Genomic DNA, 23565 nt, shown 5'->3' with positions numbered 1-23565 from the left:
ATATGGTCGGCCGAAATGAGTGGAGAGTTTTTCGTGGAAAATGCTGAGGCAGCAAATCTCACAGGTGGTGGCGACTCCAGGACTCCAGGTGGAAACCATTGGAGCCATTGCACGTGCGCAGGACATCTTAGGGAAAAGCAAATGGGTGTGGGTGTGTGTTCTGTACGGCCTATATTTTTATATCCATAAAAATCATAATAAACTCTGAAGTGAAGTTTTGCTTTCTTTTTCTGGCCAAAAGATTGTTATACAAAGAGAGGGACAGAGTCTCGTTCCTCGTTTGTTAATAGCAAAATCGTGTGGCTGCCAAAATAAAGGAGCATAAAAAATGCTTTAAAAGTAATAATAATTGCGTTTAGCCTGGTTTGTTTCTCACCGCTCAAGAGTTTTGCTCCGGCATTGGCAGGATTCTCTCCAGCTGCTCAATCGCGGGTGAAACAATAAAAACGAAATAGCAATGTAATAATTTATGATGGCATCATTAAAAGCCAACAAACAGTCGACGGATGGAACGGAAAGCCGAGACGCGGTGTTTCTGCCCAAAAAACTTTTGCCATTCGAAAGTATTAGAAGGTGCTTTCTGGTGGCTGCCTCTGCCTGCTTCCTGTTGCCTCCTTTTTGGCCACGCGCTTCACTGGCTCGTTCTTCGTCCTTCATTGCAGTGTAATAAAAATGTTATTATTTCCATTTTATTTATTATGCTTTTTACGAAATTTATGACGTGCGCATGCTTTGATTCATTTTTCAAAAACTGTTTGTAATTTTCATAAAATGTTTGACGCGCGCACATGTCCTCATCCGAGCAGCCAGGACAAAGAACTGTTATGGAATCTTCGGATATCTTTCGAGTACGATGATTAATTGATTGCTGAGCCAAAATGCACATAAACCATAACTGACAAATTTATATTTTATTTAATACGAAATATTTCACCCACAACAGTCGCCCGTCTTTAGTCCGTCAATGTCTTGGTCTACGTCTTTGGGTTTCCTTTTCTGCCTCAAAGAGTCCCTTTTTCAGCGGTCCTTTTGTGGCCCGAGGCTATTGATTTTTCATCCCTTTGTCGCACCGTCTGTTGCCTCCTGCCTTTTGTATTATTTTGCCATTTATTGTACATTATGCAGGCGACTAATATTGACATTATCTGTGTTCCGTTGCCTTGTTTCTTTTTGTTTCTTTTGTCGCCCTGTCACTTAAATCAAAGGCGTAAATCCTTGTTTGCCTCCTTGACTCTGGCTCTGGCTCTCCCTTTACGTTTTTTTGTTGTTGATAAGTCGAACATTGTGATTGGATCTGTTGGCACATAGTTCCCATTATATTCCTTTCCAATCTGATGTCCAGGGGTCTTTTTATTTTTGAAATTATTCATTTAATAAAGGTCCGATTTATCCACCTCTGGCGCCTCATTTCTCAGTGGTCGTCGCACAGGTTAAGCAGCTTTTTTTCCTCAGTCGGCAAATTAGTAAAGACACAGAACACGTACATATGCAAGCAATCAGCATGTGTTTTCCTCTTTTGACCAGCAATTGGCCAGAGAATGTTGATTGTTTCTTGCCCCAAAGGCAAGATGCTCGCCCTACATACCACTCTCTCTCTCTCTCTCTCAGCCACTCTCCTGTCCCTGGGGATCTCTCTCCTTGGGTGTTTCTGCTATTTTCTGCAATTTATGGTATTTATTTGATGCCTTGACATATGGCCAGCGTTTTGTATGCTCATCTATTCAGCAATTCCCTGGCTGTTGACCCCCGTACCGTACGTACCGGAGTCTGGCTGGGCTGCGAGCTCTGGGTCATACATCAACTGCCAGAAGGCAGAAGAGGGAACTGCTGTCTGGGTGCGTAGATTGCAGTCAGAGACGGAATATATGCGAGTATATAGTGAGGGGGTATCCACATGGATGTCATCACCACCGACAACAGCAGCAACAACAAAAGTAGGAGCACATCAAAAGTTGCATTATTTGTTTTTCCACGTTGTTAGGTAGGTCATCCCTCTGTGCCTCCATGTATCTGTGGCCAAATGTGCTTGTATCTGTGTAGAGTATCTGCGGAAGTGCCTTTCCCGTGCTGTATCTGTGGCCTGTATGTGTATATGTGTGCTGACATTGCATGACTGTGCATTTCATTTGATATGAGAACCTCGCTGTGGCTGTGGCTGTGGCTGCTGCTGTTTTTGGTGTTGCTTTTCGCACACACAATGATGAATTATTGTGCCAAAGGTGACTTTCATTATTCCCTTTGCATTTTCCACATCACCCCATAGCACACGTCCTGCAACAGCGTGCGAGTATCTATGCAGAAAATTGAATTCCCGGTTGAAGCCTGGAGGCGTCCTTTCGATCTGCCCACTAATAATGCGCTGTCACGTGCTGACGGCTTATACAAAACTCTCATACCAAACACAGATTTTTCTGAGCGAAAAGAGGTCCACCGCCTACTGGCCTTCCATCCTCCCACATTTTTTCGTGCTGAACAGGACTTTAACATTCTACATTTTGCCAGCAGCACAGCACTTCACCCTCTCACACTTTCTATGGCACTGCTGGCCCCAGTCCACCCCATGGGTTCCCCACCTCCGGCACAACTGTCTGCAAATTGATTGTATGGATTTAATATTAAGGATTAGACATCAACGCACAGCTGAGCAAAGCAATCTCTAGAATCCATTGGGGTCATGCATCATTCGGAGCCATTATGTATTGTGTCTGGGAGGCGTGTTTCTAGCAAATAATGAAACTCTGCCTTGCCGAGCTATAAATATAGCCTGGCCTGTGCGAGTGTGATCATGAGCTCAAATTGCATTTTCTGCAATTTTCCTAAACAGAATTTCAGTTTGAAGAGAAATAGGAGCCATGTTTTCCCAATGTATCTCCGCTGGTGTTTTCTATTTCTTTAAGTTTATTTTTCTAAGGTTTATGCTTACAGACTCGTACTTTGTTTTTGTTTTACTCTTTTCTTGCTGTTTTTTTATATTTTATTATTTTATTTTTGATGTTTTGCGTCCTGCCGTCGCCTGGCTTTGGCAATTTGCGGAGGGAATCTCCGCAAAAGGCAATTTTCTCTAGCTATTCCTGTGCTGCATCTTTTATAGTGGAAAACTTACAGTCACACATACACACAGGGGCATAACACACACATCACGAGAAACCGCTTAGATGTTAAGGAAAATTGAATTTTTAAAAATTGTCCTGGCAGCAGACTTGAGCGGAAATATGAAAAGCTCCAAGTCCGACTCTATCCCACGGCCCTCAGCCATGCTCTAATGCTTCACTGCTCACTGCCGCCCAATCCACACACAGATACACACACACACTGTGGCGGCTGCACATTATCAAACTGTTTCTTTTCGGCCATGAAGAAAATCGATGCCAGTTGCTAGAGTGTTTTCTTTAGCCATTTTGTTGTACTCTTCAAAATGTGCAAAGACTTCAAATGCGTTGCATGGATCACTATATCTTAAAGATGGCAAATTGTAGACGTGCTAATGGGTGTCGCTAGGGGTACTTAATGAAAAATACTTTAAAGAACTTTGCAAGCAAAATTGCTAAATAAAATGCGTATGTACAACTGTTAAGTAAAGCCTCAACTCTCGAAGTTACCCTTTTCTATCTAGTTGAGTTTGTTGTCCCTGCCCCTGTCTGGAAGTTTATTGTGTTGGTCCCAGCTCCTGTCAGTTACTTCTGCTCCGTCCTCCAACTCCCTTTTAACTGCCAGACACACACACATCCAGTTGGATTTTTTTTAATTCGTTGTCAGAAATATGGGTCCGTTGTCCGTTGCACATCCATTGCATCCGCTGCATTAGACTTCGCTTCTAATATTCGCTGCAATTTGTTAACCAAGTTCTCTCTACGCTTGTGTTTTCCATTTTCAATTTTCGCTGCTTTACTACCACTCCCACTCCCACTCCCAATCCTTACTCTTTCAATGTGTTGCTGCTGCTGCTGTTTTTTTCTTTTGGTTTTCAATTTATTTGTCTGTGCCACGCGCTCTTCGCTTTTGTTGCATATTTCATTTGGCGCCTTTTAGTTATAGCCATTGTTGTGTGCCCTGTAAAATATTCAACATATTTTGCAAGTTGATTTTGTTTTTATATTTGTATTTCTATTTTGCCAAAACAAAACTAAAGAAAATAAAACACCAAAAAGTGATAATAAAAAAATGTATTTCACATGTGGGTGGGGAATGGAAAAGCCATGGTGTTGGTGTGTTGCAAGCTGCAACAATAGTTTGTGATGCTGTCAAAGCATTTTGTGTGAAAGTAAATCTTTATTATTAGATGTGGAAGCACACACAGATTAAAGGTTACACAAATATGCAAAGCTTTGAAAGGAAAAGTTATTTGAAATCTAAAGAAAATATATTAGAATGTTAGCGCAATAATTTGCAAAAATAATACAATATTTATGCTATTCGCACTGTAAGGCTATTAGGAGCATATAAAATATAGATAACAGATTAACAGGGCCTTGAGTATGGAGCATCTCCCACCATTGCCTTCACATCAGATGCACCTAATGACCCCTCAAACAATGCCCCATTATCATTATTGCCTTTCAATTTTGGAGCCCCCATGAGATGTGCCACATTTAAGACACACACAAAGGAGAGATTGTAACGCATCGGAGGGGTTAAGCTACCGTACAAAATATGCTTTGTCTAATTTGGCAGCATGGCAGCACTTACTCAATTATGTTTAAAGTTCCGTTTCATTATATACGCTTTTGTGCACACTGTGGAAAGCTGGCACACAACAACAAAAAAGCTTTCTAACATACACCCACAAGCCTAGGCTTTGTGGCAGCTGCAGCTTGCAGTTTGGAAAAAGTTTGCACAAGAGCTGGGGCAAGTGGCACAGATGATGGTGGTGGTGGTGGTGGTGCTGCTGCTGCCTGTAGGCTAACTACCAAACAGTAGAGCCCATGGCCCATGCACTGCACTACACTACACACACACACACACACACACACTTGAGTTCTTAAAGCTTGAACCACTCTTAACCCCACTGCTTCTCTCTTAACCCTATACGCTTCCCCTACTCAGGGTTGCCCCACACTCTTAGCACACACACACATGAGCACAAAGCACATGCACTTTAAATGCAAACGGGCGTAAAATTTTAATTGAGACTTATACACTTTGCCCTCATAAGTATGCAATGGGTTTTAGCCTCCTTTTTTTTGCTGCTCGTTTTTCCTCGTGTGTGGACAGGACACTTAATGCGGCAGCAAGCGCAACCTTGAAAGTGTGCCACAGACAAGCGGCCCCAGAGCCAGTGCCAGAGCCGCCCCCATTTCTAGCTCAATGGAAACCAATTTGCGAAAGCAACAAGAACAATGCCAGCAAAAAGGACATCAATCAGTGGGCGGCGGGCACAAGGTCCTGTCTGTTTGCATACATATGTATATATGTAGAGAGCGTATGCAAAATTGTTTTGCCAATGCAGCAGCTGGCATACGCCATTGTTTTTATTGTTGCATGCAACGAATGGGGTATGGGTAGGGATGGGTGCTGCAAGGGTTGCAACAAAAGTGCGCATCAATTATTTATATTGAATATTTTGCCTTCGATTAGAGACTGCTTTCACCATGTGCCATTCAATACAAATACCTGGCAATGGCGAACGAGGACAAGGGATTCCAAATGGAATTGGGGCACCAATGAGTGGCAGATATAGACAGTTGCCACACTTTCCCTTTTGCCGTGTGTGTGTGTGTGTGAGGGTCCTTGTGCTATGTCATTCTGCAAATATTTGCGATTGGAGTGTGCATGGCTCTCGCTCGACGATAAAGAAAAGTTTGCCGAGGCCCCTGGCCCATATGTCTTTCTGCATAAATGTCATTTCGATGCTTTGCACAAAGGATACGCATTCGATTTTTCACTCTTTTTTATTTGCTTATGCTGGCATGCAGCAAACAGCAGCAGCAGCAGCAGCAGCAGCAGCAGCAGCAGCAGCAGCAGCAGCGGATACGCAGGGTAGATTGTGGCATGCCCCACACACACTCTTTAAACTGTGGGTGTTGTGGAGTGTGTGTGGGGTGGTGGCGGTGGCGGTGGCGTGTCCTTGTCAGGTTCACGCATGAATTGCTACTTACTAGCCAGGATTCCATGCCGCATGCAACAGCAGGGGCACAGAGTGCCACACAGAGGATGCGAAAATTGAATTTTGTGGTAAAGTGCAATTTGGTTAGGGACAAGCACCCTTCAAATGCTATCGATGTCCGCTCCCCTCTCCCCCCCTCTCTCTCTCTCTGTGTCTCTATTGATGATCGAGCCTTAATCGACTTGGTTTGTTCCTACGCTTTAGTTATGGCCAAACTCTGACTGTCCTTCATGTTCGGATGCAATTTAAGACGTTCTTTGTGTTCCTTCGGCTGTGCACTGCATTCAATTTGGTCGCGTATTAAGTTTTCAAGCTGTAGCTTGAAACTTGATAAATAAATTACTTGGCCTGGCAGCTTGGCATCTCGGATGCTCGGCAGCCTTACACTTTGTGCTTTTCCCCCAGAATTATTGCAGTCAATTGACGCGCAGACACCCCAGACAGATGGGCCGATGGGCAGACGGAATGGAATGAAAGGACAACGGACGGACAGGATGGACGATGCACTGCGATTTTCAGTTTTTCTTCTGTTCAGTTGATTTGCTTTGGATACCCCGGTAAATGTACATGTTGAGGGTCTATTAGGCTATTGCAAATGTATGAAAGAGTCAGAGGAAACACTTCTTATTTGCATTTCTGACTTATTTTAGGTATATTTCATTTCCTTGAATTTCTGTTCAATAAACCATAGAAGGCATCCCGTAGTCGTAATAAATCTTAGGCTCTACTTTCCTCTTTTTAATTTTCTCTAGCTTTTTCTTCAATTTCGCTGAGCGCAATGCAAGAAAATATTTTCATTTCTCGTAGAGAGCGATGGAGAGGGGAACGTTGCAAACATTCAGCGACGGGTCTAGGTCCAGGTCCAGGTCGATGCGTCACAGTGTCGGCTTGTCCTGCCTTCTCCTTGGATCGAGTGGAGTGGAGTCGAATAGAGTGGAGACCAGCAGCCAGGAAGCCTTGTCGCTCGGCTGTCGCTGGGCCCTGGTTTATTGGCCTGGCGAAAGTTTTGCGCCGTCACTTGAAGCCCAGGATCCACAACCATTGAGTACAAGATAGAGAGAGAGAGAGAGGAAGCGTGAGTGTCTTGGCGGGCGATTAAAGTTTGTTCAGAGCATCTGCCTTGGCATTAGCTACCCGGATCTGACTCTACCATCTGGCAGTCTGACTTTGACTGACGGTTGCAGCTAATGCTAATGCCATAGCTAAAGCTGAGGCCAATGGACGTAGGAATAGTTCCATTGATTTAACTACACAACGAAAATTGATTTAACGCCATAATTCAAGCCAACTGCCAGCTGACTTTCCATCAATTTAACGCATAATTCCTGATGGATTTAATCGTAATTGATGATTGATTGCCGTCTGCCTCGAGCTCGCGAGGCAACTCTCGAGTGTTGCAGCAGCACTTCAAGCCCACTCCTGCCACTGCCTTGTGTGTGTGTGTGTGCGTGGAGCGCGTATACGCGTATCGCGCGAAGAGAGAACACTTTTGGCAGAACACCATTTAGTCGTAATACTTTGTAATTTATTTTCGCTTACCTTAATCGAACGCTTAACGCCGGCCATCGTTTACCTCCTCCGGCCAGATGATACAGTCAGTTGGTCGTTCTTTGGTCCTTCTGGTCCTTTCATTATGCTGCTTCGCATAAATCAATGTCACGGTGTAGAAAGGCATCTAAAGAGGGGATGTATACGAGTGAAACGAACGTTAGAGTGGGTTAGATCCCCCATGATGTGGTAGACATCAAAGCCTGCCGAGAGTCCAAGTATTTTTAATTTTAATCAAATGCCTGACAAGCCACAGAACCACTCATACTACTATCTTTCTCCTGTGGAATGAATGTCTGGCAGCCCCTCGCTGTTTATTTGACTTGGACATTTCAATTGCCGAGCAATTCCTTAATGGCTTTCCCCCTGCTGCTACTGCTGCTAGTGTCCTTAGATGTAAATAAAAATGCATTGCGCTGCCATTTCCTGTGAAAGCCAAAAGCATTTGATGTAACTCATTTCAGCTTATGCAGCGGCCACGTGACGACAACATTTTTGCCAAGTCCACCGCATCCCCGTTTCTGCTCACCCTGTTGTCGTATTTATATTTGCATTGCCATTTGTGTGTGTTGCTGTGTGTAAAAAGGGTTCGTTTTTGGATACTCTATCAGAGAGTGTTTGGCTTTTGAGGAGGGACTTGCAATGGAGACTCTTCCACAGCCACAGCCAGGAAATTGGTGGATACACAAAACACAGAAAACAATTTATGAAAATATATCTTAAATTTTTTATAATTTTTGAAATTGAAATTCAATATGGTTCAAATTGAATGAATATTTCAAATATTTCACTACTATCATGTGACACCAGCAAGTGCAAGGGTATGCAAAGATTCGACTGTCAACCTTCGTACCCATGTTTTTGTTGTATAATGTTAAGCTTTTTTCTGTTGCACTGCAACGGCTTTTATGTGTTTTTCTTCGCCAAAGCTGTGTGAAATCAATGGAAGCTGGTTCCTTCTCCTACCATGCCACGCTACAACGCACCACTCTCCTCTGTCATCTCCGTTCTGCCTCTTTCTCATGCTGTAGCATGCCCCAACTGGCCGGGTTTTTGTCTGTGATTGCGCAAAGTGCAGCGCTGTCCTGCTTGATGCAAAATCGTTTTATTTAAATATATATAAATGTACCTACATATAGGTATGTATGGAGGTATCCATGGGTACATGTAGGCGGCACGGGGTGCGTGTGCTGTATAGTGGCAGGTAAACCGTAACGGTTTAAATCTGCTTGTCCAACACTCGGCTTTCATGCCACACCTTCCCCAACCCTTTGTCAGAGTCCGTATTTGTGTCAGTTCCGTGCAGATCGCTTACATTTGGCATAAAAAGGGCTCCGCTCCTCCCAAACGAAGCGCAAAAAGAAAACAACCAACAGAGCCATGTTAAAAACAGTTTTATGCACTGCCAGAACGAGCTGGAATAAAATAAATACAAGTATGCTGGCTGGCTGCCTTCAATCGTGTGGCATGGAATGGTCCTTAGCCTGCTTGCCATACCTCCACCCTCATTCTGTATCATTCCTGTGCTACTGGTTGGGTTTTTGCCTGGCAAAACGCAAAAGTGCCCACGCTTCAATGCGTGTATCTGTCGCAAAGGCCGAAATGCTTTAAAAAGTGATTTTTACAAGCCACACAATTTCACACACACATCTCGCCACACATAAACACTTACAAGGGTACACTGGGAGAAAAATCATTGGCATTTTTTACGGATTCATATTGTGGGGATCCTCAAGCGGAGAGTGAAATTACTTTTTTTAATTGTTTCTAAAGTAGAAAAATGTTCTTAAACATTTTATCGATTGATCTACATCGATTTTTGTTCCTCAAATAAACTTTGTTAGACTTAGAATGTTGCTTAATTGGTCGACCAAATTGCCATTGTTTCCAAAATCTACTTGGGCAAAAACTTTAAGTACTCTACATTTCCATTCTTTGGTTTCGTTTTTTGTATCTCGTTATTCGTTATTTTCCACAGTGTATCGGACACATGTAAAGTCGTATCATATGCTAAAAAAACATCGTCCAGGAGGGCAGGAAGTCGGTTTGGGGTTCTGCATCGGCCATCGTAAAGTACACAGAAGGCAAAACTGTTTTTGGCTGAATAGTCAAGTGAAGTGCTCGGAGCCTTTGGCTTTAGCTCTGGCTTTGGCTTGGGTTTTGTCGATTTGCAATTTTCGGCTTTGGCCAGAATCGTTTTCCAGTTAATGAATGACTCTCTGAGCTGTTATTTTTTCGTGTGGCTCGCCCGCTGCCTTCTCTGTTTGCGGACCTGCAATTGATGGTGATTGAATTTTTTGATTGATCGCTTGACTGATTGATTGAGCTGCGCTCAACGGCAGGCAGGCAGTCCGGCAGTCTGGCAGTCCGGCAAGCAGGCGGGCAGGCATTCACTTGCATTGTGCAAAGCCAAAAGGTTAAAAACTAATAAAAACTAACGAAACAAAAGCCGGGGGCCATGCGCTCCGATATTCTCGAGTTAATTGAAATTCGCACCGTGCAAATATGGTCGAAACACAACGTTGACTCCATGCGCCGCACGGGCCTAAAGGCGTAGTCGCTCTCCGAGCCGAGCCACCTTTGGGGAATACACTTGCAATTACGCTAAAAGCAATTCCCGACCAAAAAACGCAGAGGAAACCGAGTGAGTGTCTTGGCCCCCTTGTTGCCAGACCCCAAAGTGTTGCGCCAGACAAACCCTTAGACTCCCGACAAACAAACAAACAGATAAACCCATTTTCCCCGCCTCTAATGCCTGGGCCCACAAATTTTTATTTAAAGCATTTTACTGTGGATCGTGTTCTGGCTACAGTTTTGCCGCTACATCCTCTATCCTCTATTCGGATGCCGTACAATCAACTTAAACTAAGATTACAGACGCCGCACCGCTAAGCCTCCTGGAAAAATGTGTGCCACAGAACCACTCAGAGACGAATACTCCGACTCTGTCTCTCTCTATCTTTCTCTGGCTCTGTCTTGCTTCCTCAAACTCCCCAGGGCGCATACGCCTGCTATTTGTATTTAAAATGGGATTTACCTGGGGTTTTGTCACTTCTTTTAGCGGGGCTTTTAATTTGATTTAATGCGTCTACGCGTGCCCCGTCTACAGTTCGTCCTCTTGGCCCTCATGGACTCGCTTTTTGCTGGAATGGAGACATCGTCTCTATGTGTGTGTGTTCCTGCCGTGGGCAAATGTGAGGTAAGAGTTTCCCGCATTTCCCCAGCGAATTTTGGCCAAGTAAAAACTTGTGTTTTCGGAAAACTATGTACAAACTCGATTGCAAATGTATGCCAGTTGTTGCCGCTTGCCGTGTGTCGGTTGCCGGCTGGGGCGGTTGGTTGGGTTGTTGTTTTGGGTGGCAAAAATGCAAATTAATTTTCCGCAGGCTTTTTGTTGCATTTACATTAAGTATGAGTGCTCTTGCTTTTCATTCGTGGTGGCCTCTATTTCCAGTTTGATTTCAGTTTATGTAAATGTTGGTTCTACCAGCATCCTTGCTGGTGCTTTTGCTGTTGCTGTTGCTGGTGCTGGTGCCGGTGCGGTGCCTCTCTCTGTGCCACCATCAGGTCCTTGCAGCAGTTAGTTATTTGTAGCCGTCGCTCCACATCAAAGACAGGCAAAGAACATTTGCGCCAGCGGCTAGACTTTGAACTTTGGGTATTGCCGGCAAATGGAACACTGGAGAAACTGGCAGACGGCAAGAGTCTCTGCTCCTGGCTTAACCGCAATTAAAACAGAATTCTTGTTTACGCTGTCATTGGCGAATTTGTAAATCAATTCTATGCGTATTTTAAGCAATTAATTTTGCTCGAATGTTAATTGACTTTGTCGATTCCACCACTCAATTGTTTGCATAATTGTGTTTCTTAACCGGTATCACACACAAAACGAAGGAATTGAAGCTCAAAATGGAAATGGGTCGAAGACACAGTTTTTGGGGAATCTTACAGTGATTTGTATTTGGTTCTTCCTTTTCGGATGTTAAGTGTATCCTATTTCATATTTGATTTGTCATCTTGCCACTTACTCCTTTGCTGCTTTAGCCTTTCTGGTACATGTTAATTTGCTTCACAGAGGCAACCTGAAAATTAAATAATTATTGGTTATGAATGCTATCCGATTGACTAAACTTGGCTTTCATGCAAGATGTTCCCATCTTGTGCGGAACAGTTTTCAGGATTTAAATCAACGTGGATTTTTGGGACTCGAGTTTGTCTCTTTGAAAAATGGGCTCTTAGGCACTGAGGATATCACTGGCTTTGCGATAATTAAACAACTGCAATTGGAAAACCCAAACATTTGTATTTATACCATATGCTTTTACACTGAGAAAAGTCGGAATATTTAATGTTTAAATGCAACTGGAAATTTTCGTTGAGTTCATTTCGATGAGAAATGTGGAAATCTTCCCACGCATTCTACGCACAATAATCTATTATAGAGGGAATCATTGGTTGTGCAACCTTGTGAGTTCTGTTTAATGAATTTTTGATTCAATAATTACTTGCAATGCGTTGTTTTGTCGAACATTCCCATCTGCTTGACCTTTATTTAGATTTCCTTTCAGTGACTCAACTAGATATTGTTTATTTATTGCAGATATTTGATATAGTATAAGTTTGTGATGTACATTTTAGCTATTGTTTATGAATTGCAGATATTTTATATAGTTTCAATTTGTGTTTCACATTTTCGTAGTTTTGACTTGCTCATCCTTATGCCAATCCCAATTGATTCACAAATGTCACCACTGAAAAAGCCAGTTTGGCAACCTGCAAGGGAAATCGAGACACAATCAGAGACGAAAGTCTTTAAGGCATCTAACTTGCTTACCCTTAAATTTGTGCTTAAGCCTATGGAGAATATAGATCCGGCGGTGAAAGTGATGGTTCTCTGAGCATTCTGCAGGAAGTACAACTGCGAGGCTTTATATCTGCGATTCGAGTTATTCCAGCTGGAGTGAAATATGGCCACGGCCAAGATCTCACAGTCCTCTCTGATGAGGTCACACGTGCAGCAGAAGGGAAAAGTCTGGCAAATCTGAAGGATTATATACGCCCCTATAGGCAATTTTGCCCAGGCATCGGCAAAGTACAAAAGGTTGATCAGGGATATACCCAGGATCAGGCCGACCAGCAGGAACTGAACAAAAATGATAGGCTCAATAAAAGGACGTATGAGCGCGGCGTATCTATAGGAAAATTCATAATATCACCACACAATAATACAATTATTAAAATGCATTTCAATTATACTCCAGAATAAGATTGTGATCCTCGATGCACTTCACCAGATCCTCATGGTTTTCATCATCACTCTTACTGGGATCTGAGCACAGGTTGTCGACCCTCTGTTTGAGGAGCTTTATGTGAGCTCGTAGGACGAGACCAAGCAGTAGGGGGAACCCATCAACCATCCAGGTTTGGATGGCTATAAATATGAGTGGAATCAGCTCCACAAATGAAGCTATCCAAAGGTTCATCGTGTTCTTCTGCGAATCAATGAATGGATTATAGATGTTCCATGGCACCACTCCCGAGGAGATTGCAATGAAAAAAGTCGAAATTGTGTAGGATGTGAAGACAAACTGGTAGCTGAGATATGCCATGTTGCATCGAGTCACCCAGCGATGAACCTTGTTGCGCTCCGATAAGGCAATGCAACGCTCGTCCATGCGGTCAAGGAGCTCCTTGATCTTGTAAAACTTGCGCCACAAATTGAGTCTGAGGATGAATAACTTCAAAGGAAATCCCATCGTATTGAGTGCGACCTGCAGCACTGTCATTGTTTCAGTCGCTGAAAGAGTTTTCAGATCCACGAAAAACGTGATAAAGACTCCAGTTGGAAAATAGACAGCGGACGAAGCAATGATGAAAATCGCTAGTACTACTCTGGCGGGTGTCCATTGACCTTTTGGAGCTTTCCATCCCATGAAGATCATGTCGCGCTCCAAATACTCGAAGGCCGCCGTCGAGGACTTATGCTTGGGCGCAACTAATTTTCTCAACAAGTTAAACATTGCGTTTCGAATTTTCGCTTATCTCTGCGTCTAGCTGTTACCGGACCTATGTAAAACTGAGAGTCGACAAGCCAAAATGTCTTTATTTATACCACAAAACTGGGTGGTGCGTTGCATGCAACCTTTGCAGCTGTGCCTTACAAGTTCGATGCTTTTCGATGACAAATGTGTAACTCTTCCCACGCAATCGACGCACAGTAGTCAATTATCATAAGGACTATTATTTACATTGCTTTATGGATTGATTTCGCGTATTCGTAAAAGCGTAATCACTGGCAATACGCTTTCAACAGGGACTTGAATTTACACATTAAGTAGGCAACAGTTTTACGCATTTGACCATCGTAACAGCTCTTCCTTTGACCCACACAGATGTTGGTGTCTTTGCAGAATGATTAATATATGAAACTGTATGCGTTCGGTGTATACATAACACGCATACGTGTATTGTGTTCCACATGCCACAGGGGGGTCACGGGCGTGGGCACCCCACGACACATGCAGCACTGTCGGCTTGGTGGCCATTGTCTGGCGTGTAGTCAAGTTAATTTATAGACTTATCAACACTTAATCACCGGAAAAATGGCATAGCGTATGTGTAAAATGTGCTCAGTGCCACGCATGTTGATTACTGTGCCGCGTCTGCCTGTCTTTGGGCTGTATTTCACACGGAGATGAAGTCGGAGCCAGAGTCAGAGATAGGAACTGTGCTGCGGCACAGTGGCAGAACCAGACAGAGGCTTAATAGTTGTTAGTTAGTTGTGCGTGTGGCAGTGGGAACGGCCCCTGCCATGCTATGGCTCTGTCTCTGGCTCTGTTGCCGCTGCGTAACACATTTGCCGTAATTTATACTTTATAGCCTCGAAGCCAGATATGAAAAGTCGCATACAGCACAGCAGAGTAGAGGCACACACGCATAACATCTGAAGCTATATATTTCTCCTACAGCTGCCGGTTCAACATGTTGACTTTTATGCCATTTTCTGCGGTTACCAAGTCAACTGTGGTCAGGACTTCGTCCCAGATATTTATGCATGCAGATAAATAACAAGAGTGAGAGAGGGGGAGAGTAAGAGTGAGCCCCCTGTCTCCATTTTCATCTCCATCTCTGACTGCGTGTCGAGCTTATGTTATTAGATTTACGGCGAATGTGGTGGGTGATGCCCATAAAAGAGTGCAGACATTCAAATAAACGGCAAAGAGTTCACTGCATAATTAAAGCGGCAGAAGGATGACCTTCAATCAAGCCATGACAGAGTTCATTACACAGCAACAGCAACCATTTCCATTCCCATTCCCATCCCCATCCATCCAACACACCATCCATTCCATCCGAAAAGTGGCAACCAGGGAGCTGTCTGAGCCACGTAGAGAGATTGCGAGACAATTGGCCAAGACAATTGTTGGCCATATTGATGCCTGGCGTTTGTTGATTCCAAACACACGCTCCTACGCCGATCCTTCGTCTAATGATTGCAACAACGTGACGCATAAACATTTTTCTGTTTCGCACAATTTTGTCTATGCCTTTTTTTCACTCTTCATTGGGCTCTGACTCTGACTCCTGCATTGTGCTTAGTCAAGTTGAGGCTTATTGTTGCCCATTTGGGGTACGTCATGTGTGTGTCTGTGTGTGCATAAGGCACCTCCTGATGAAGTATTGTCTCTCAATCACAAACTGATTTGCTTAAAAGCGTGTCTGCCAGCCGCTTTTGACGTAGGAACAGCAACAACACTTTACGTGCCTCGCATCCCATCGAATCCCTCTCACACGCATTGATTTACCTTTCGGTAAAACCTTATTAAACTTTTCCACCCATTCTAAACGTGTGCTAATTGCTTTTTGTGCGAAATCCCGAAAAACCCACCGGCAACATGTCCACTCATCCAGAAGAACCGCGTTATGAGCCTACGTTTCGTGAGAGGAAGCGGGCGGCCATTAAAAATTGATTTATTTTTAATTATCAGTGACGTGCGGCGCAATAATAAATAAACGTTGAAATTTATTGCAACGTCAAAAGCGATGGCGGCCGCCTCAACAATGGCGTGCGTCGGTCGTTCCCATCGGTCGCTGGCTTCCTCCCCCCTGCTCCACAAACATACTTCATATTGGGTCCGTCCTATATGTTATATAGAGCTACACAGCGCGATGTGTGTACCTGCATTTGTGTTGGTTGTGCTTGTGGGAAAATATTTAGAGTCCACCCACAGGTTGGTTGGGGTTCGGGGGTGTAATGGCATGTGGAGAGGCACGATGGATGCATGTGGACGCCAGCAGAAACAACCAGGCAATTCGAGTTTTTGGCATATTTTACAAACACTTTGCTCATGTCGGCGCTTGTCTAACACGAAATACCCTTTATCATAGGGTTTGATGATTTGCAATCGATTTTTTTTGTATTGCAAAAAGATTACGTATTTCGGATTGTATTACATTTAATTCTAAACAATTAAAATAAATTCTACAAAACGTGTCACTTTATCAAAAGAATACAATCCGTTTTCAAGGGTATTTAAAGTTTTGGGAATGACAACCATATTTTTGTTCTTGTTTTTAGTTTTCCTTTATGCTGTTGCAGATGTTGTTGCAGTTGCGGCTGCTGCTGCTGCTGCTGTTATTATTATTATTACTATTATTGCAGCTTTCGCTCATGTCCAAAAATGCGGCAAAAATTCTATTATCATGGACATTGTCGCGCCTGTCGTGTGACAAGCGTTCAACCAACAACATTGTCACCAGCAACATTTTTACTAATTTATTAACTAAGGCCCCGCCGGCCATGAAACGAACGACAAGCGGTGCAAATATTTGAGCGACTTCATGTTGCACTCGTATGTGCCCCAACCGCAGCCTGTTAATGAATGCTCGTCGCCAGGATTTCTGTAGAATTTTAGGTAAAATATCAATAGTCGAATGCGGGGGAATGCCTGAAGTATGTTTTGGATATACGAGATTTCTAATTCCATTGCCATTCATCAATGCCTCGTTTTGCAATTTACGGGCACAGTGCACTGTTCGCCATTGCCGCACCCATTGTGGTTGGCCTTTTTTGTGGCTAGGACGCGTTTAATGAATTTTTCATGTCATCATGGCCATGGCCATTGCCCACTTTGAATTATTCACCCGTTCGCCCACCACCGGAACCCCAACATTCAACGTTCAACGTTCAATTGTACTTACCGCATTGCAATTCAAATAAATTTTTGATTTGGCAGATTTGCATTTTTTATTCATTGCTGCAAAAGAAATTCCATTCCTGTTTTTGTTTGGGAAAAATTGTAAAATTTATTTTCATCCAACGATTTGCAGCATTTTTTCTGACTGCCAGAATATTTTGCGGGTGGAAGCAAGGGTATGAGGAACTGGAAGCTTCAGTAGTCACCGATTGACTTGAAGAGAGAGTGGATTTCAAGATCTCAGACATGCCATCTTAATAGAATATGTTAGGCGTTCAGTTTACTACGAATCTTATGTTTAGGCTTATTCAACTTTCTCCTAAAACGCTAAAAATAGCTGAAAGCCACAGCCTAGACATCTTTAAATTCCACTGCGGATAAGGATGCTTTACATCCTTTTGCACTATTCAGTTTAGACCAAATTCTTGAGAGTCTAAGCATTTCTCCAAGTAAGCACAGTTTCCATATATCAACAAAAAAAAAAATTAATAAATGGCTACCCACAGCTGAAGGCAGGCCACTTCATTGGAGTGCAATTGGCTCACTGGTATTCCATAGTCGAGGCCCTTGAATGGAGTGCATTACCGCACCCTCTGAATGTCTGCTTGTCCGTGTGGCTATCTCGTCATCTCTTTTGCTGGGTGCATGTGCCACGGCTATGTACATATATTTTATTTACATGCCACTTTTTTGCTGCGATGCTGTGGTAATTGATACACTAAACTGCATAACGCAGACTATGACGTTAACATGGAAATGCATAAATGAATCGCAGCAGCCCCGAATGAATGGCAGTCCCAGTCCACCAAAACCATCTACGTACATATACGAGCCATGGCCAAAGAGCGGCAACATTGCAACAAAGGAAGCATTTAAATATTCAATAAAAGAGGGATATTATTATTACTATTATTATTTTTATTAAACTATACGTGTATTGTATGTGTGCTGTGCTATGTATTTGGCATTAAATTTACATGGCTATCATGGCTGTTAGTTATGAATTCCGTTGAAATTTAATTATTCACATTATCTGCTAATTTTTTACACAATTGTTATTATTTGATGCCCTGCGTGGGGCCAAATGCTTTGCCATGTGGAAAAAAAGTTTGAAAAGCAATTTAAAAATGAAATTTATGAAAGCCGAACCAAAGCAATGGCAATTGCTCTTTGGACCAAAAAGGTAATTAGAATTCATGACACACACGCTTTATGAAATATCACACATACGCAGTGTGGCAAAGACGTTATGCTCGCTCTGGCCTCCACTCTCACCCTCTCTCTCTCTCTCTCTCGCTTGTTCTCTTTCTCTGGAATTTGATTTACGATTTTCAGATACACACACAAATGCTCGCACAAGCAATGCAAAGTAATTTATGACAATTTTCCTTGCCACAAAAACTGCGAATTGCAATCAAAGCCGAAGCCGAAGCCGAAGCCGAAAAACGGCTAAGGCCAAGCCAGAAACTCATATAAATGTCAAAAAGCTAACGATGGATGCCTCTGGTGCTGCTGCTCTGCAGATGCATTAGTCGAGCACTTGACTCGTGGCTCTAGCCATTTCTCTCCATCTTACTCTCTCTTAGTTTCTCTCGCTATCTAACTCCTCTGGGCTTACGCTCAAGACGCCGCCGCCGCCTGCATTGGCATTAGTAGTCGCCTCTAAACAAAGCCCAACGTCTCTCGACTCTGGTCGCCATCCAATGAGACAGCCTGGAACAGTGTCACGCTGTAGCTGTTGTGCGACATACAACTTTTGCATATCAAATGGGTTTTGCTGTTGCTGTTTCTGTTGCTCTGCTGTTGGCCTGTGCCGTGTATTTTAATGGCGTGAAGTCAACGGCGCGTAAATAATAAAAAAAAATTGCAATAGAGAATGCGAAGGCGAATAACTCGACAATAAGATACCCAGTAATCAGTGGTGGACATGATTATATGGAAGTAGCTGTATCTATGGCACCTGTTATAAAAGCCATCTAATTACAGGGAACCATTATTCAATTTTATTATCATATTTTTATTAGCCGATACGCCGATGTGTTTACACTTTCTTCTGCCTGTGATATACATTTTCCGTACCACAACATAACTTGGTAACCTACTCGTAATGGGTATACAAAGTAGAAAACATCATGAAGCATCTTAATAAATTACTTTGGGGATTTGGGTGCACAATTTTTAATATTGCCAGGCCGCGGTGAATGGGGTCCAGGGGTTGGGTTCCGTTGCCGCAGACACAGCCATCACTGATGCAAAACCTTGTACATAGAGAGCGAGAGAGGGGGAGAGGGCGAGTGGAGTGCCAACGGATGGGCTAGTGTGTGGGTGCACGACAGTTGTCTGACATTTCGAGTTTAATGAAATTTATGCAATTTTTCTTATTTGCCAAATGCACTGCGGCATTCGCAGCTCGCCCGCGGCGTCAGGCACACGCCAAAGTGCAATGCATCAAGCGGGTGGACCTCGAATCACCCACGATCCAGTGGGACTAGACAAAAAAACAAGCACAGGCTGTACTTAGTACATGTGTGAATCATCCATCCACTTGGCGAAAGTATTCCTGAAAGCACTCATATTCTCGGACAACTTTTTCTTGGGAAAAATAATTCAATTCAGGGGCCATGGAATATAAATACATTTTGCAGCGCGAAACTTGTGAGCTCTCATCCAAGTGAGAGGTTATATGAGGACTGAAAACTTTCAAGCTGAAATCGAAGCCCGAACGCCAGGGTCTTCGAGCTGTTGGACGAGTACGTACTTGTTGCTAAAGTTCATAAAGGTGGCTCGTGCCCAATGATGATTATTTCTAGTTCATTTTCATTTAGCGCCATTCTTTTGGGCCCCCCTATTGTTGGCCGAGAGAAGCAGTGGCGAAGGTACAAGGACGGAGCCTGGCTACAGCTACGACATTATATTTTCATTGTTGGTCAGCCAAGCGCAAAGGCTTTGACGTCGTGGACTTTCAGGGTGGTCGCCGGGTAGCAGCCAGCGAACCATTTCCTCCTCTCAATCCCGGCCTGCCATCGTTGCTGCCGCTGCCGTTGCCGTTGCTGCTGCCTTGTGTTTTCTGGCTTATGCTTTCAACGGATTTTGGCTTGGCTGCCACACAAAATGAAACAAAATGTCGTCAGAGTGTCATTTGGCTTCGACTTTGGACAAAAAAAAGAGAAAGAAAGGGAATGAATGAAGGCAAAAAAAAAGAAGGCAAAATGAGAGTAAAAAGGAAGCAAAAGGACAGAGAGAAAGCCCGTAGGATGAAGGCAAGGAATTGCAGCTTTAGCGGGCGTGGAAGCGCCTAATGTGCTCCTAGCTGCTAAAGACCCGGCGGCAGTCGAGTTAATGAAACCAATAAATTAATTTTAATGATTGCACAGGACACACAGGGACAGCAGCAGCAGGAGGAGGAGCGGCAGACGGGATCCCTGTACGGACACACTGTGAAGCGTGCAGTTTGTTGCGTCAGGGCTCTCTCTCTCTCTCTCTCTCTCTCTCGCTTTTGCTGACTCTCCATTCGTCTTTCTCTCTCTCTCTTTGCCCCATTGGGGCGTGGCACTTGTGCCATAAGTAATTGACAAAATCTTAATTAGTCCTTGGCATGTCCATTGAATGGCTTCTGTTAGTTGTCGAGTTTAATTAGCGTTAAATATTTGCCGAGCGTCTTCTGACTTTAATCAAATTAAAAAGTGCCATACCTACGCATAAAATCGAATGAGCAGCAATCAAATTTTCATTAACTGCCTAAAATTGTACCCACCACTCCCCTTCGCAATCACCAATTAAAAACTCCCGAGTGTCAACTGAATCATTTTGACGCATTTGCTCTGCTGGCCTTGTACAATCTCTATAGATTATATCCTTTGGGTGAGCTGGGAGAGTGTTGCTTGCATGGAAAACAAACCGTAATCAGTTGAAGAGTGGACCCGGAGCACGCTCGAGAATTTCCACTTGCACTTGCCAACACAACTGCCACTTGGAGCTATAAACTGTGAAGAGCCCTTCCGGGCCACCAGCAGAAGCATCGGATGAGGCAGCTGCCCCATCGAGTGTCCTTGAAATCGAATACAGCTGCCGCTGCAAGTGCTGCACCAAGAGCCTCCTGCGTATGTGTGCCTGTGTCTGTGCAGCTCCTCTTAGGGCTTCGACTATCTGTGGAGCCAGATGTCTAGTGGAGTCTGTTGCTGCAAAAAAATTCTGCATAATTCGTGTAGAGCATTGTGTGTGCATCGATATTTGGATGTCTCTGCCTTTCGGCTTGGGGACAACTTGATGGAAATTGCTTTAATTAAAGTTGAGTTTAAGCCCTGGCTAAGGAAATCGATTGCCAAGGCAACCTTTGCGCCCCTGATTGGGTCGTTTAACCCTGTGGGTCTTTGAGGGTATTTATCCAGCCATTGTGCTGGCAGTACACACGTTCTGTTGTCAAAGTGTCAAAGTGTAATCATGCCTTGTGCGGGCGAGGCTTAAATTGAATTAATTGGCGGACACTCGAAGTAAATTAAAATTGCCCGGAACGCTTTTCATTTCTGTTCCACTTCTTGTTGCGTTCATGTCTAGCCATTAAAGAGATTACAAAAAGGGTCAAAGGGATACTCATAGCCCTCCGATTGCGATTGCTCATAATTGAGCGGCGCCTGCGGCCACCCATTGGACATTGCATTTTTCGATTTATCTTTCTTTTCTTTGATACCCTAAACAAAAGTGTAGCATAATTGAGCCCCTGATAAGCGATTTGTCTCCCCCTGAGCGAATGATTGATTAAAACATGCAGCAGCCACAGAATTAGGGAGTTTTTAAGAGTATCTAAAGCTGCGACTCCGAAATTCAATCTTTTCCCGCTTGATTGCTTTTGTTCTAGGTGTTTCAAGAGTGTCATTTTCCATTTCAAATCGACGCACACACAGAGATATTCTGACCAGCATTTGGATGGCAAACTAATTAAATTTTGCTGGCTGCGCTTGTACTTGGGAATGACTTGACTTGACTTTTGCTTGGTGGCTTGTCGCTTGGTGTGTCGGATATGGGCAGCCAAATTGGCGCCGCAAATTGGTAATTACCAAGGCTGAAGTGCATGTCAAACACGTAAAAAGGCGACAGAGTGCAGCGGGGGTGGCAGTGGCAGTGGCCAAAGAAAGACGCTTCCGCCACGTACCCCGCTAACCCTGTTCATCGTTCTGGGCTGCCGGCTGCACATTGTGCAATTAGCCAACAACGAGAATGTCGGACTACGGCGATGACAATCTAGCAAACGATGGCCACGCAAAGCAGCTGACGACGCGTGTTCTTACCATAGTGTCCTCTCCCGATTGTGTGTGTGTCTGTGTGTATCTTGTGGCCGTGGGCGTGGTCAGATGCAGTTGAGCTGCCTAATTACTTGTAAGTTGGTGAATTTGCGGCCACGGCATTACAGAGCAGAGAGCCCGAGCAACTAAATTGAATTTGACGCGCTCGGCCACTACAACCACCGGCTTCTAGAGCCAGCGGTCAATTGTTAACGGGTCGCAGACATGGCCCAGAAAGGGTAGGCACTGGAATGTGTTGGGGCACGTCGCGTGTACAGCTCTTCCTGTTTCCTGTGGAACGATAGAAGCAGTGAAACTTGCTGATTGCCAGCGTGTAATTATTTTTTAAGCACTTTGTCTGCCAGTGAAATTAGACCTAACTAAGCCAATCTCTTTTTTCCCTTTTTTTTTTTGTTTGTTGTATTTGAATAGCATGGAAGCGACAGGGAGAGACACGTCGTAGATAAATGGATAAAGAGAAAGATACAGAAAAAGATTTGGCTTTTGGGTCACACACGGCGGCTGGGGAAATCCTTGGCGCGTATATCCTGCGCTGCGCTGCGCTGCTCTCCTGTCCTGTTGTGTTCTCTCCACTTCACTGTTCTGTTCTGATCTCGGCTTTCATTTTTCGGTTGCTTTGTCCAATTAGTAACTGGTTTTTTTTTTTGGGGGAGGTCTACGATTTCATTTCTTTTATTGTGCTCGTTATCCTTTTTATTCCGAACTCCTACTGGTGCTGCTACTCGGCATCTCCGTGCGCAAATTTGATATCCTTGTTACAGCAAATTGTTGTACAATTATTCTGTCTTGCGTGTGCCACCACCTCGGTCTGTCATTGCCCCTTTAATGCCAGGCACTCTCGCACTTTCCCTTTCTCCCTGCCTCTCTCCCTCTCGCTCCCCGTTTGCCTGACCAAAACCGAAGCGAATCGAATGAAATGATATTTATATGCTCCACAAAACGTCATAGCAGCACCCTTTTCCTCCCCTCTCATTGTCATTGTCCTGCGCCAATATTGTCGCCTCTTCGATTATTTATGATCTTTACTTTAGTCGTACACTGTCCTGCCCTGGCCCTGCAGTGCTCCCCACGGGCCTGTGGCCAAGTTTTAGTAGTCATCGAAGTCCTCGTGCTTGTCCTCGGCTCAGTAATAAATTTATGCTTTTTTATTTCCTCCTGTCATAATTTTACCCTCAAATACACAGAAGAACGGCAGACGAGGATGGAGCAGGGGCAGGGGCAGGCAAGAGATGGCAGAGAGACGATAGGAAAATACTTGGGCATTTTTCCCTCAGCATTTCCTCTCGCATTCCTAAGAGTTTTCCCCTCTTCCGCAATTCCCTGTCTGCTGGCAGGGTGTGCGGTTGGTTCACTCCTTTCATGCCTGTCTAGAATTTTCCAATTGATAAATTATTTTATGGCAAATACACAAATTTTC

General features: G+C 43.9%; 2 protein-coding genes across 5 annotated transcripts in view; one reads left to right on the top strand and one right to left on the bottom strand.

Moving 5' to 3' along the window:
- Positions 1-23565, top strand: part of LOC117583117 (neural cell adhesion molecule 1) — a 135523-nt gene that overhangs the window by 42005 nt on the left and 69953 nt on the right. The gene's annotated exons all lie outside the window — the stretch shown is intronic.
- Positions 8177-13671, bottom strand: LOC117583173 (odorant receptor 98a). Its single transcript, XM_034271370.1, has 4 exons — positions 12908-13671; positions 12486-12843; positions 12378-12424; positions 8177-8267 (listed from the first exon to the last, which is right to left on the bottom strand). Exons 1-4 carry the CDS (start codon positions 13669-13671, stop codon positions 8177-8179), a joined length of 1260 nt encoding a protein of 419 aa, XP_034127261.1.

Source organism: Drosophila guanche, unplaced genomic scaffold, assembly GCF_900245975.1.
Source record: "Drosophila guanche unplaced genomic scaffold, DGUA_6, whole genome shotgun sequence".
In the NCBI taxonomy this organism is placed as follows: Eukaryota; Metazoa; Arthropoda; class Insecta; order Diptera; family Drosophilidae; genus Drosophila; species Drosophila guanche.
This window is presented reverse-complemented; position numbering and strand designations above follow the sequence as displayed.